The 14,772-nt window shown below is 51.7% G+C and overlaps 1 protein-coding gene across 2 annotated transcripts in view; it reads right to left on the bottom strand.

Annotated features, from left to right (window-relative positions):
- The window catches only part of ZSWIM5 (zinc finger SWIM-type containing 5), a 304,027-nt gene extending 298,001 nt beyond the window's left edge, over positions 1-6,026 (bottom strand). Inside the window, exons 1-2 of one of the 2 annotated variants that reach the window (XM_078671759.1) lie at positions 5,681-6,026; positions 5,451-5,576 (exon numbers count right to left, since the gene is read on the bottom strand). Coding sequence is in view for 1 of the 2 variants with exons in the window: in XM_078671758.1 (XP_078527884.1) it covers positions 5,451-6,006 (556 nt within the window). In the remaining variant the exon portion in view is untranslated. Of the gene's footprint in view, positions 1-5,450 lie in introns of both variants that reach the window. The other variant, XM_078671758.1, reaches the window with a different exon arrangement.
- Positions 6,027-14,772: the final 8,746 nt, after the last annotated feature.

The following is a 14,772-nucleotide window of genomic DNA, read 5'->3' as shown; positions in this document are numbered from 1 at the left end:
CAAGAAGATTTTTATTTTACAGGACAAGTTCATTTAAAGCATTGTGTCCCTTGGACAAGTAGATACTTTGCTATGCACTGTGGCCTATGGTCTGTACAATTTTAAAGGCCAATTAACACACAACTGAGTCAGCGTAGATCAAAGGTCTCTTGTCAGTAAACCCACCAGTGGCCCTCAAGTAGAGGCTGCTGACGTGGTATTTACTGCATGGGTAGGTGAAGGTACCCAGCATTGTGGTGTTAGTGTGTGCCAAAAACCCCATTCTCACTTGACACTAGGAAAATGGGGGTTTTCAAGGTAAAAAAACATGTGCTTGCTGTGCCAGATTCCCCAAGTCCCCGACTCGCCCTCGATTCTTTCATCAGTTTCAAAAGGGTTGACCATAGAGCAATTTTAAATGTGTGTGTACAGCAGTCACAGCCAGCATTAAACGCAGGGGAGACAGCGGGGAGGGGGTAATTTAATAATAATAAAGAAAAAGCTTAACTGTCCGCCTGCGGGGTCTGGCATTTTCTAGTCGCCTGCTCCTGCTCCCCTGCCTCCGGAAGGGACAGGAAGCAGGCAGCCTCCCTCCCCTGAGCCAATCACAACACTGCAATGGCAGCATTGTGATTGTGGGGACGCCGCCCAGCCAGGGGCTTACGAGGAGGCCATTTTCTCCATGTAGGCTGCATTGCACCCTGAACGGGGAAAAGGCGGAGTGCGTATGACTGGTTTGGGCGGCCCCAGAGGGCCATCCAAACAGTCATTGTGCCCTCAGGAGTGGGTACACTACTCCTCCCCTGCCTTGTCTGCTCGCAGAGCAGCCCCGCCCGCAACTAAACATAATAACGGGAAGTTATTACCATTTTATGTTTCTGCTTCTCGCACTGCAAGAAAGCAGCAGGTTGACGCTGTGCCGCCCTAGTGGAGGAGTCGCCCCTGATGTACAGGGATCAGAATGTAGCCCTTGTTTATCAGGGCAAGGGTGCTGCAACCCAGAATGTGCCTGTCGCAATTTTAAAATAGCCTTATGTATATTTGTAACAATCCCATCTCCTGCAAGGAGCATTTTAGTATTGGATAACAAATGTCTATTCTTACCCACCCTGCAGAAGGATGAAAAGCTGAGAACCCACACAGATTTAAACCTGTGACGAGGAGGTTTCACACATACTCCAGATTGTCCACTGAGCTACAAGACCAGAGTAAATGATTCAGAAAGCGCGTGGACCTGAACATGAGATGCTTCCTTCCGAGAAGCCCTGATCATTTGACTGGATTGTTTTTAAAGGGGGTGCAAAAGACTGTCAGCAGACATGTGCGCCAAGAATTCCTGAAGCCAAGTTTGTGTATGTTTGAGAGAGAAGTAACTGAATTCTTGTTCTACTGTAGGGCTGCACCCAATCCAATACTAAAAGTAAAATAACAGGATGTGTTTAGGAAGTGAACCCTCTTTAAATAAAAAGAAAAGTCACGGAAGAGTGAGGCAGGACTTGAAGCACACTGCTGGTACTTGTGTGATACACACCACACATCAGTAGGCCTGGGTAGAGTTCCACAAGAGACGGACTGTGTTCCGGCTCAACGTTTGCGCTGATTTTCAGCACCGGGTGTTTGCCATGTTCTATAAAATCAGTGCGAACAGCATCACACAGGCGCAAGAGGGCGATGTTAATTTCTGCTGCTCTGGTAGATGTTCTACTCCAGTGCCAGATTCCTCAACTATCCACGACAGCAGGTGTTGAGAAATCTCGCTGGGAGGTGGTCTGGAATATGATTTCCCCTGCTCAGCAACTTAATGGTGGCGAGCGCAAGTGAGAAAAAAAACTTCGCTCGACAGTTTTTCTGACCTCCACAAGCCGCGGAGTGGAGAAAACTGCAAACTCCGCGAGTGGCGAGGAATTCCACGCCCAGGCCTACACATCAGTCCCCGAGGCATGCCTCTGGGTACTAATGGGCGAATTACACTATGCAGCGAGCCCCATCAAAAGAGGCTGACGCTAGTGGGTGGAAAGGCTCAGAGAAGACAAAGCTGAGCTTTTACTCAGGCCCTGTAGGGAAAAGTTACTATACGCTGAGCTTGCGCTATTGTGGGGAGTAAAACAGTCAGAAATGCACACGTAAACAGAAGGTCACTCACTGAATGAGTAGTTTAGTATTTCAGACACATCGGTGCCCATAGAGAAAGTGATTAAGTGATAATCACACGTGAAACGGTGATCAATTGCGCCCTCTAAAAGAATGTATTTCATTGAAAGAGGATGCCCAGTCAGTGTCGGCCACTCGCCGAAAAACACTGGAAGTGTGGAAAGTGAACGCTGGAATCAGGTATTCCCCACGCACACATATGCTTCCCACTTCTTATTTGAGTGACTAGGTGTTGGAACTAAAACCCAGGTTCACACAATGCAGCCAGATGGGGAACCCTAATCTCAGCAGTTAAACACAACTCATTTAAAGTGACATTCGTTTCTCACCCTTGGCCTCTCTGTACGTAGCCTGTGGACAGAGGGCGATTCAGTACTGCCTGAGAAGTGTCATGGGAGCAAGAGCTTCCTCTAAGGAGCATGCATGGGGCCTTTATTAGAGTCTCTCGGTGACAGGCAGACATCAAAGTTCGAGCCCTAGTGCAAAGGCAGGCGTTAGCCTCGACCAATCACGAGCACACTAGGGGACACAAGCCCCGCCCTCCCCCAGCATCTCTAGGAGGGTTATCTGGAAATCCGCCTGCAAGAGATGAAACACTTGCCCCATCAAAGGCATTGTTGTATTAAAGACCCTTTAGGCTCAGCTATATGAAAGAGGCCTTCTCATGGAAATGCCCCGAAGCCCGGGCTTTCATCGAATTCCACAAGAAAAACTCTTATTTCATGGGTTTAAATCCGACTCTTTAACGTAGAGGAACAATTGTGAAGGCAGCCCCTATTACAAGTCAGCGGGGCTCTCTGATCCTGAAAGTGCCTTCCTCAGCTGGTTGTGTAAAAGCACCCGCCTTACTGCAATCATTCGATGAATATCATACATATTACAGGAAAAGTATCCAAAGTAGGCCCGGAAGGCAGGATCCAAAATAGTATTTCACGAGAGAGTGACTACGTAAAGCAGCACCGCCTTTTCCTCACTCGGGCGAGGACCCAGCCCCCTTGGACCGACGGTGGTCACCCCTGTGTCGCAGAAAATATCAGAGTGCTGTGCGATTGTGTCCCTTCACTCCTGGAAGGGGCACACATGCAGTGCTGGCGACGCAGGACTCAAAAGCAGATATCTGGGTGCACATTCCAGCCACCTCCATCAAACTACACCAACAGGGCAGCGCCTCGTCCAGAAATATGCATCCCACCCGTCGTCATTATGTTCAGTTTCAGGTTAAGCAACATAAACCGCGGCTGGCATGTTTCCACGCGTGCCAAAAGTAAATCATTTAAAAACAGGCCCCGGGGCATGCCTCCAGCCTCAGCCACGCGCTGCCAAGTGAACCCCAGCAAGGCACCAGACACCACAAACACAGTCATATACCCAGTCACCAGTGGGCCCGCACCCAAACCCGAGCACAAACAGCAGAGCAAACACGGCTCTTCCACTGGCGAAGTGTAAACACAACTTTTCATACATTTGCGTACAGCATAGGTAGGCAGATTTGCAAAACAAATTGCTACATAATGACATCTGGCAAAGCAAACACTAAATAAATCACAGGGCAGATTACTACCAGAAAAAAAACAAGGGTGAGCGGCAGCAAGGCCTACGTAAAGAAAAAATATATATTTCTATCACACAAACGAAATTGTGTGCATCTTATTCTGGAAGCACTCGATCGTCAACAGTAGCAGTGTTTTTCCTTAGATTTAATAAAAAGGCCCGCTCCCTTTCTACATTACAACGCAGTAGATGCTCACAATACAGATTTCATTAAATTTAGAGCGATACAAACTCTAGAGGACAAACGTGCCATAAATTATTAACGTGGCTAAAAATAAGTCACTTAAGTCCATGGTGTTAAAAATTAAACAGACCGGGAAAAGGCTTTTAATAACTCGCGCTGGAAACGAAATGACAGAATTTGCATTTTCCCTTTTCATTATTCATCTCTGGATTTGCACGTGCAATCCAGTCACTTGACTACAAATCCCCACAGGACGCCCTTGGAATTCAGATCCATATAGGTTTCCGTCGGCCAAACACAGGCCATTGTGCGTCAACTGTAAGGCACTATGCACACAGCAGGGCTGGAAACAATGGCCCAACATGGAATGAATTCAGCCCAGTTCTCGCTCTGACAGCCCTCCCTCCCCCGGAGCACATCCAGGCCGGAAAAAAATAGATCAGATTTGCCACTTTGGAAAATTGCTGGAAAGACGGGAGGGCCGGGCTGTGCTGCGGGCCCTTGTCCGTTTCATCTTTCCCTTCCAGTGAGCACGGCTTCCAAGGAGGAGAGGGAGATAAATGGAGGAGAGTGGCCGGTCCCAGCGGAAGATGAAAGGAAGGAATGTACGGGGAGTGTACAGGGGCGGCCGGGAAGGAGGGAGAGGAAGCGGAGGCACTGGGGCGCGAACTGGGGCCGGGCTAGGAGCAGCACCGAGCACTGGAGGTTAATCATTTATAGTGAGAGCAGGAGGGCCGGTGAGGCGCTAGGGGGCTGGTCTAGTTATTTGGGGGCAGACAGGGCGCCTGTCAGTGGCTTGATTGATCAAGGCGCACTGTTGATTTTTCGAGTAAAGGCTGGTTGGGATAATTAGGTTAAGGGCTGGATCGGAGATAGATTAGGGCATGATTTGGCTGTGGGGGCTGCTTGGGTCCGTGGATCAGATTAGAAACGGGGATGCCTGGTTGGCGAGATTAGGGAACAATTAGGTTTTATAGGGAGTATTCTTTCAATTCGGGGCTAAATGCTATTAGTGAATACTCGTACTTTATTAAAATTGTGACATGTGGGAGAAATATTTATTTTTTGGAACAGAAGATAGGGAAAACTGTTTGGGGGATTGGGTTTACGGCTGGACAGTCAGCAGACCCTCTGGTCTGGTGGGCAAAAAGGCAATGCTTTTTTTAAGAATCTGCATTTTGATAGTAACTGGACTGTGCTCAGGAGTGGAATGGATGTGGGAAGAAGATCAAAGCGCTACTTGGGGTGAATCTGTAGCCGTGTCTAGGCGCTATAGACAGGAGTGTTTATACAAGGGGCTGAGTGTGCATTGTTTACACTGAGAAGACAGGCAGGGAGGGCAATCTCTTTATCGCTGCAGTACAGGGGTCGGTTCTAGGCTAAGGGACCCGTGTCTACATTTTGGGGTACATTAGTGATAAAGGCTAAAACCAGACACCACGTAATCGCTTTTGTTTACATTGCACGTCACGTAGGCAGTCTACAGTAGCACTGAGGACAAGACATCTGTCGGGGGTGCTTGAGGAGCGAGGGGGGCTCCGAAGTTGCTGAAGAATAAGGGGGGCTCTCAAGAAGGGGCACTCACCGACTTGCAGCACATTCTCCACGCAGCCCGTCTCCAGCAGGCGGATGCCTCGGCGGAAGGGCAGCCCGTCCCCGGCGGCGGGGGCCGCCGCGGCGGTGGTCCCCGTGGGAGTTGCCGGAGCGGCTCCTGCTGCTGCCCCCGCCGCGGGCGCAGGGGCCGAGCCGGCTGCGCCCCCGGCCGGCGGCGGCGGCGCGCCTTCCTCGCCGCCCCGGCACTGGAAGGAGGAGTACATGCATATCTGGCGCTCGGAGCGGGGGAAGCTCCAGTAGACGATGCGGCGCTGGACGGGCTCGGGGATGCGGCTGAAGCGCTCCTCCACCCGCTCGAAGGCCCAGCTCTCGGCCACGCGCTTGGCCGCGCAGTCCAGCAGCGACTCGGGCAGCCGCGGGGGCCTGGCGGGCGGTGAGGAGGAAGAGCCGGCCGGGGGCCCGCGGTGCGGAGCCGGGTACGGCCGCGAACAGAGGCGCTTGACGGGGGGCGGCGGCAGCTCGACCTCCGCCATGGCGAGTCCAGGACACAACTGAGGAGGGTGGGCCGGCCCGGCCTCGGCGCGCATGCGCGGGGCCCCGCCTCCATGGATACTCCGCGCCTGCGCCGTCAGCTGCGCGAGCCTGCGAGGTCGAGACGTGCGCATGCGCCGAGAGTGACGCTGCTAGGTGTCTTCCTACGCTAGCCATTCATCACAGGGCATTGAAACCGCTTTTACCTTTAAACCAGGCCAGGCAGACAGGCAGGTTTGGTTATTGAGTTCAGAAACTCAGAGCCTTCCCATGTTAATGCAGCATTGAAGGAAGAGGTGACTACACGAATATGTATTCATGATATATTTGCTGGTTAATACTCCAATCTCTATAAAGTGTCGCATTGGAGGTTATTATTGTTTATTGATGCGTTTCGGATTTTATACAACGTGGACATTTCCCAGTGGTGTCAGAACACTTTACAATAGAGCCTTACATGAGAAATTTAGAGTAACAAGAGGTGACAAGACATGTAGCTACTATACTTACTTATTTACATATAACATATTCAATACAAATTACATATTTAGCAAACAAAGCACATAGAGTTACATAAATACATATTTTATATTTACAAAGTTGAAGCAGAAAGGTCGTAATAGCTCTCAAGGGTGTCATCTTACAGTCATGTCATTAAATGTGTGAGCGTATGCCTGGTGGTATGCTTGGCAAGGAGTGTTATTGAGGAAAATGTCTTTGGAAGAGGAGAGTTTCAAGGTCCGTTTTGAAGACCCGAAAAGAGGTAGTGGTGGGAAGCTTTGGAAGTAGCAAATTCCTTGTCACATTACTCGAGAAAGATGGTACCATGAGTCTTTCCCTTTTGAAGGTTGGAGGTTCGAGCAGCAGATTTTCAGCATTCCATGAAGGTCTGGAGCCACTTGATATCTTGAGTTTGTTGGCTAGGTAGCGAGGGGTCGACGTGTAAATGGCTTTATGGGTGATACACGCAGTCTTGTACATAGTCCTGGCTTCAATAGGAAGCCAGCGATGAGTTCGCAGCATAGGTGTGATAGGTGTGATATGATCATTTCTTTTGACCCCCGTAGACAACCTTAGAAAACTCTCTAAGTGGTAGCTATGGAGAGCAGCCTTCAGCCTTAGTCCAGAGGGCGTGTAAAGCAGCTTGTTTTACCAGAATGCAATCTTATAGTGTAGATTAAGTGAAAAGAACCACACCAAGTATTTTATAAAAATATGTATTTATTATAGAATACTCTCTAGAATGTTCAAGTATCTCAACACGGAGATAAACACAATGCACACAATACTTTAGCAAAGAAACACAGTAAATAGCACAAAATACACAGTGGCCCCAGGGGGGGACCAAACCATATACTGAGAATGTGGTATAAGAACCACAACTCGAGTCAAGACAGTGTCAAGAGGATGTAGAATCGCTGGGACCCCAAGGAACCACCAAGGTGAGTCGGTAGGGACCCCATAGAGAGGGTGTGCAGTGTGAGAACACGACAGCATGCTCCGTACAAGTCTATGTGCAAGTCGCGGTTGGATTTTTAAAGATTAAGGACCCTTCTTAGTGGACTCTGACGAACCCCCAGGGAAGACAGAAGGTTGGAGAACCACCCCACCCGTGGGTACCCTAGTACCCACGTTACCTACACCAGGGAAGCCGGGTGCATACGTGTGAAGTGGTGACGGAAACCACTGTTGAACACAATGGAGGACTTCAGGAAAGTGCCTCTGCTGGAAGAGGAGAAAGTGTCCGTGGGTATCCAAACGTGGATTCTTGAAGAGGAGTACCTGAAAGCAGACGGAACAGAGTCTATGTCACTCAGAGGTGGCCAGGAGACTTGGAAGACAAATGCCCTTTGATGTCAGGTGCTTCAGGATGGATGTCGATGACCTTGACTCTGCAGCTGTGAGGGCTAGGCGATGCTGAGGAAGACCAGGACCCAGATACAAGCTGTCCCACAAAGGATGTCGAGTGCTGAGGGGTCGGTATCCGGCAGGAGCACCAACAAGCCTTGGCAAAGGCAAGCCACACAGGGATCAAAGCAGGAGCAACGTCGGGACCAGCAAGGTCCAGGGGACTCACCAAAGGCAGGGGAGGCAGGGCAGGCACGAGCAATCAGGGGAGCCCAAAAAAACCAAGTGTGGCCCTCAAGTGGACCCACAGGCCGGAGGCACTGGAGTCGCGAGAGGACCTCAAGCAGCTCACCAAAAGAAGCCATGGTGCACACGATGCGGTGTGGCGGAAGATTCTGATCACAGGGAGATGCTCGAGGTTAGGGCTACTTGGAGCCCAAAGATCTTCTTGCAAAGAAGCCAACAAGTCTTTTCAACGGTAAGTTGGATGGGATACACAGGGTTTCGGTTATTGCAACCCCCACAAGGAATACTGGCATCACACTTGGTGAGAGGGCAGACCTTGGGAGATGTGAAAAACCACCACCTGTGTTGCAGAGCTCATGGAGTCCGGAGGAGCTTCATGATCTGCAGACCAGTCAACTTAGTTGTGGTGCCTGCAAATGCAGCGGAGTGACTCCTTCATTCCAAAGGAGATTACCTCAGGTGTCTTTGATGCTTCACAGGCCTTGGAGGTTGCTATATGATGCACAGGCACAGACAATGCAGCAGACTGGAAGGGAGGCGGAGTCAGGCCCAAACAAAGTCCAGAGTGCCCAGACAGTAGAAGTGCAGTGGTGTTTGATCTGAATCTTATCCCATGATGAATCTAGGGACCTACACCCAGGTAAGCCCTTAACACCTTGGCTGCTTGAGATGTTCCTCTGCTGTGCTGGGCCATAATAGAAATGGGTGTGGTCATGACGAGCTCAGCTCGTCATGAGCACCAAAGGGGTTAAGTACCCTAGGGAAAGGGTTGGGAAGATTCAGGGGACCCTCCCAGGGTAGGGTCTGGACAGGGGGGAGGTTACTCCCATATCCTTTGTCAAGTTTTGCCACCAGAGCGAGAGCCAATGACTCCCAGAACTGGTTTGAACTGGACAATGCACAAGGACATCAAATGTGCCCCTCATGCAGACTTTCAGGCGCTGGGAAGCACAGCCACCCAGCCCAATACACTAAATCCTGTCTGGGAGGTGGTCCCACCTTCCTCTGCTCACGCTTGGCTCAGCAGTGGGTGGGCAGAAATGTATCTCTGGTCAGAAGCAACCATTTTGTGCTGTTCGGGACTAGAAGGTTGGCACCGGGAACAATGAGAGCCTAATGGAGGGCTCTCCCAGTGCTGGAATCATACCTCCCACACCATTTACGGTGTGGAGGTATGATTCCAACATGTTTGATACCAAACATGTTAAGATTCGTTGCAGCCGTTTTCGAGATGGTCATCGCGTAATGATGCGGTGCCCCTCTATATAGTATATGGTTGCTTCACTGACAACCCAGAGAATGAACTCTGTAGGTGCAGGGGTGTCCTGCTCATACATGGGCACCCTCTCACTTAGAACCAAGCATCCTGCCTTCAGGATTGCAAAGGCCTGCAATAGGGGTGACTTATAGGTTTTAGGTGCAGTGACCCTTAGATATAGTAAACCTATATCTTTAGTAAGTGGTGCATGCACTAACTTACACGGGCTGCAATGGCAGGCCTGTAGTTCCATTTTGCATAGTCTCCCACGGGTGGCATAATGCATGCTTTAGCCCATGGAGAACCTCTGGGGTACCTATGCCCTGATTACCTTATTATCATATACCAGGGACTGATAAGGGTACCCCAGTATCCAATCTGGAGTGTACCTAAGTACTGTACAATCCAATTTAGGGAGAAAGCAGATAGACTGGGGTCCTGATTAGCAGGATGCCAGTCAGACTAGTCAAAAACAGCATCACATCAAGCAAAAAAGTTGGGGTAACCATAGAAGTAGATCCTTCTTTCCTACAATAGGCTCTCAAGAGTGGTTAGAAGGTTTGGTTTTCAAGATGTTCTTGAGGAGGGCATCCTCAGTGATGATCTCAAAACTGTGCATGGAGCATTTGGATGGAGTACACAAGAGTATTTAAGTGAGATAAAGTTACCCACGATTACTCAAGGGCAGCACTTAACAGCCCATTATTGTTGGCTGAGATAATAGCTGCGATAGAGCAGTTGGTCAGGGGTAGGACTTCTGGACAAAATGTGTTGCTGGTAGAGTTTAATTGTAATTGGATTTGTGTAGCACTTACCACCCGAAGTGAGTCGTCATAAGCCTTAAAACCTAGGAGAGGGGAAATCCACTATAATAGACCTTCAGGAACTGTGGGGAGATGGAAGAAAAAGGCTAGCACCCAACCCAAAGTGACCCTGTACCCCTTTCACTGAAAATAGCCCCCCTGTGGAGAATATCAGGGATGAGACTCTGAAGTTGGAGACTCCTTTCAAATGGAGCCCTCGTTATCCCACAGCGATGGATTCAAAGCCTTGGTACTCCTCGTAGAGCAATCGCATCAATATTATCGATCCTCAAGAATTAGATGAAGAACCGTTGTGCAATTTCAGAGGCTAATCAAAAGATTATCCAAGACTCTTGCCAAGCCCAGAGTCAGAAATTAGTCAAAGTGACCAAATGTACCAGAGTCGGTGGCAGCCGAAACGGATAAGGAGTGGTGGGGTGGGTAGAGGGGGGCCGGGGGAGTTTGGGGGGGAGCAGCTGGAGGGTTTAACAATAAATGTAAAAAATAAGAATTAGGGGCGTGGCTAGCAGCCTACGATGGCGGCCGCAGCTTAGAGAGGCTCCCGAGAAGAGGCGGCTTCCCACTGCAATCCGACGTATTAATCCTGACGTTAACGGTGCTTGAAGGGGTGGACCGGGCCCGGAGTCCTTGCGGCACCCAGCGCAGCATTTTGGGGACGGCGGCTGCCTGACCGCAGATCCGAAACACTTGGCGGAGCCCGGAGAGAGGTGGGGCCTATCGTCAGCCTGGAGGCAGCGGAGTAGCGGACAGACTGAGGACGGCCGGAAGTTGCTTCTCGGCGGCGGTGATTGGCCGGAAGTGCCGGCTCCTTGGACGCGCTGCCCGAACATCCGTGGGGTGTCCTCCGGGAGCCCGGTGACAAGGGCGGGGCCCCGCGACGTCCAGCAGCAGCCAGCACGACCGTGAGGTCAAGCTCAGAGGTGCGGACAACGCCACGGATCGAAGAAACGGAGCCGCCATTTTACGCGCTGGACGCACGTCACACCCCGAGTCCCTGCAACGGCCGCCCTTGCTGAGCGGAGATCAGACCAGCCTCCCGGGCGTGCACACGGAGGTCCGCTGTCTTGGCGGACTCACCTTTGGCAACGGGCGGGCGTGAGGCGGTCACATACGGCGGGGGCGGTGAGTCGGAACCCCCCCCCTCCTGGAAAGACTTTGACGAGGGCTGGAGGGACACTAACAGCACGCACGCCGAGGGGGCACTACGTTTCAGCAGAACGCGGGGACACGACCCAGCACTTGCCGCGGCCCATGGCACCCCGCCTGGCCTGCTGACGGACGCCCCGCGGGTATATAGGCTCGGCGGGCCGCCTAAGTTGCAGCGCTATTGGGTGGGGTGTCACATCAATTACCACTCGTGCAGATAACGCCCTGCCTGACCTCGCGTTGTGATTGGGGAAAGGCCCAGCAGTCAAGGACATACGAGGGGCCACTGCTCTCACTCACTGAGGAATCAATTGCGCTACCGTCCCACAGACGGTTACAAGTAGACGAGTGGCCAGCCCTCCTTGGCCCGAACACCGACCCTCTGTGGCAGATTGCAACGCCAGTAAACACAGCATCATGTCAAACAGAGGCCCCCGGCACAGCTCTACCCAGACCAAGCTAGACAAATTCGCCCATGAGAGGCAGTCTCCTCCCCAAGAGCAACGCAAGACGGCGGGGAAAACGACGGAGACCGAGGGGACGAAAAAGGCCACAATTGAGGATGTCTTGGCGGCACTGGCTCAGGTGCAGGCGACAGTGGGAGCTACAGCCACCGAGGTCACCTTGATACGGGCGGACCTCCAGAAAATGAATGAAAGGGTCAAACAGGTGGAGGTTGTCACCAAATCCTTGGTCGAAGATGTGTCCGAACTACAAACGGCGATGGAGCGACTACAAACTGACAACAAACTGCTCCGAGACAAACTGGACGACCAGGAAGGACGCTCCCGGCGCAACAATGTCCGAATTTTAGGTGTGCCAGAATCGGAAGATACGGGGGCAATGGACCTCTATGTGGAGGACATAATCAAAACCAGGCTCCAGCCTAAGGGACTGTCAAACTTCTTTTCGGTAGAGCGGGCCCACAGGGTGCCGGGGGGAAAACCTAAGACAGGAGGCCCGCCTCGGCCAATACTGGCAAGGCTGTTCGATTTCAGGGACCGCGACCCCATCCTGCAGGCCGCAAGAGTGGCGCCGGCCATCCAGATCCAGAACTCGAGAATAGCCTTCTTCCCGGACTACACGGCGGAGGTCTCCAGGAGGAGGAGGACGTTTCTGGAGGTAAACAAAACATTGAGGGAGAAGGAACTGCCATACTCGATGCTATTTCCGGCCCGGCTGCGAGTAGTGGCGGACAAAAAGGTGTGGTTCTTCGACACCCCGGACGCTGCCCGGGACTGGCTTGAGGGATGGCGTACCGTGGACCGGCAGCGAAAAACACACAGACCGAATCATGACCGCGGAGGAAACAGCGGGACTGGCTCACAAACGTCTGGTCGAGAAGGAGCGGAGGGCTCTCCCTCACATGGATTTGCAGGAGCCGGCGGAGAGGAATGACCCCTACTCTGAGATCGGCGTTGGAGGCAGTCGCTGACCATTGACACACCGTTTAAATGCTGCACATGGACTCTGGCAAGGCTACCCCGGAAGCACGCAGGGATGCCGCCTGCTCTGGGAGACGCTCTCCCACCTACACGCAAGTACTCTGGTTGTGGGATGGGTCAAGCACCCTGCTCAGTTGGGGGGGCGGGCAGTTGAAAGTCCGTTAGGCAGGGGTGCAGGGAGGGGGGGTTGGGGAAGGGGTTATTCTTTTAAAGTTAGGAACACACATGTACGGTCAAAGACAAAGACTAGGCTTCCACATGAGTCAATACAAGGTGGGTGGAGAGGGCAGGGGTCTAAAGCTTCCTTGAGGACCTTCAGCACTTTCCTACACGACTATACACCCAGCGCCCGTGACACACTTGCCCATCGATATACCATGGACCCCATAGTATCAAATGGCTGACGTTCCAATTCCTGAATGGGGTGGAGTAGACGTTGAGACACAGTGCCCCTCCTTACGCCTAATGACCTGGAACGTGAGGGGACTGGGGGACAGGGTGAAACGGGGGCTGGTACTAACCGCGCTTAAGAGACAAAAACCCACCATAGCACTACTACAGGAAACTCATTTAACAGGGGGGGCTACCAAGGCCATGGATAGACGAGGCTACAAGATGATAGTCCACTCGGATTTCACGTCCGGCTCCAGAGGGACCGGTATCCTGATACAGAAAAACACACAGTTTATCCCCCTACTTACTAAGACTGATGATCAAGGCTGCTTCGCAGCCCTGCAGGGGCAGTAGGAAGGAAAGCTTCTCAACCTAGTTTAAGTATACATTCCACCGGCACTACACTCGGTACACCTCCCTAAACTGGGTGACTTTATTCTGACTCTCCCCGAGGGGGAGGTTATCCTTGGGGGGGACTTCAACGCAATTCAGGATACACAACTCGACCGGTTTCCAACGCTAGTCCCCACGGGAGGGATCCCCCGCCTCCAACGGTTCTTAACAGCCATGGGCCTGATTGATATTTGGAGGCACCTCCACCCCAGTGCGAAGCAGTACACCTTTCATTCCGCGGTACATGGGAGTCTGTCTAGAATCGACCACTTTCTGACCCTGGGAGATGGTCTCCAACATGTAGATACAATGGCAATTCACTTACTCTCACACTCTCCTCCCAGGAACGAACGCGCAAACGCATATATCCCATACATGCTACTTATCTCAAGATTCCCCAGGTTCGCAAAGCTCTTAAAAAGGCAACAACACAATATTTCACTGAGAATGTCCACTCGGTACGCTCCTCCGAGGTACTATGGGAGGCATATAAAACGGTCTTACGGGGACAAGCCATTAACTCCATCACGGGCTACAAAAGAGAACGGTCTCAGGAACTAGTTGATCTGGACTTAACTTTGCAGGAATTGACAACGACACACGAACAACACCCCACTCCATCCACCCTACACGCACTGACACTGCAACAGCAGCTATACAACGATCACTTGCGCATCCACGTGAAAGGGCACCTAACCGACACTCAAAATAGGGTCTACGAGGTGGGCGACAAGGCGGGTAGAATGCTGGCATGGCTTGACAAACGGGAAGGGAGTTCTAGGGGAATCCAACGTTTGAGGGACGAATACGGGGGGATACATACTAACCCGGGACAAATTGTTGAACTGCTTGCGGCCCACTTTGAACGGGTGTACACCCCTGAACACATGATTACTTCTGAGATGGCCAGAGAAGTACTAGCACCGATCAAGGTCCGAACGCTGTCCTCGGAAGTGTCATGTGAGTTGGAAGCAGACATCACCGCTGATGAAATACAACTGGCTATTCGTGCCTTAAATCCGGGTAAGGCTATGGGACCTAACGGAATACCTGTAGAGTGGTATCAAGCGGTGCCTGAGACCCTCAGTACACATCTGCTAGGGATGTTTAAGGAATGTCTGGAGAAGGGTACACTTCCGCCGGACCAGAGAGCGGCGACTATAGTGGCCATCTCCAAACCAGGCAAACCACCTGAAGAATGCTCCTCTTACCGCCCCATCTCGCTGCTTAATGCAGAGGCCAAAATTCTTGCCAAACTCCTAGCGACAA

Source organism: Lissotriton helveticus, chromosome 1_2 (assembly GCF_964261635.1).
Source record: "Lissotriton helveticus chromosome 1_2, aLisHel1.1, whole genome shotgun sequence".
Lineage (NCBI taxonomy): Eukaryota > Metazoa > Chordata > Amphibia > Caudata > Salamandridae > Lissotriton > Lissotriton helveticus.
This window is presented reverse-complemented; position numbering and strand designations above follow the sequence as displayed.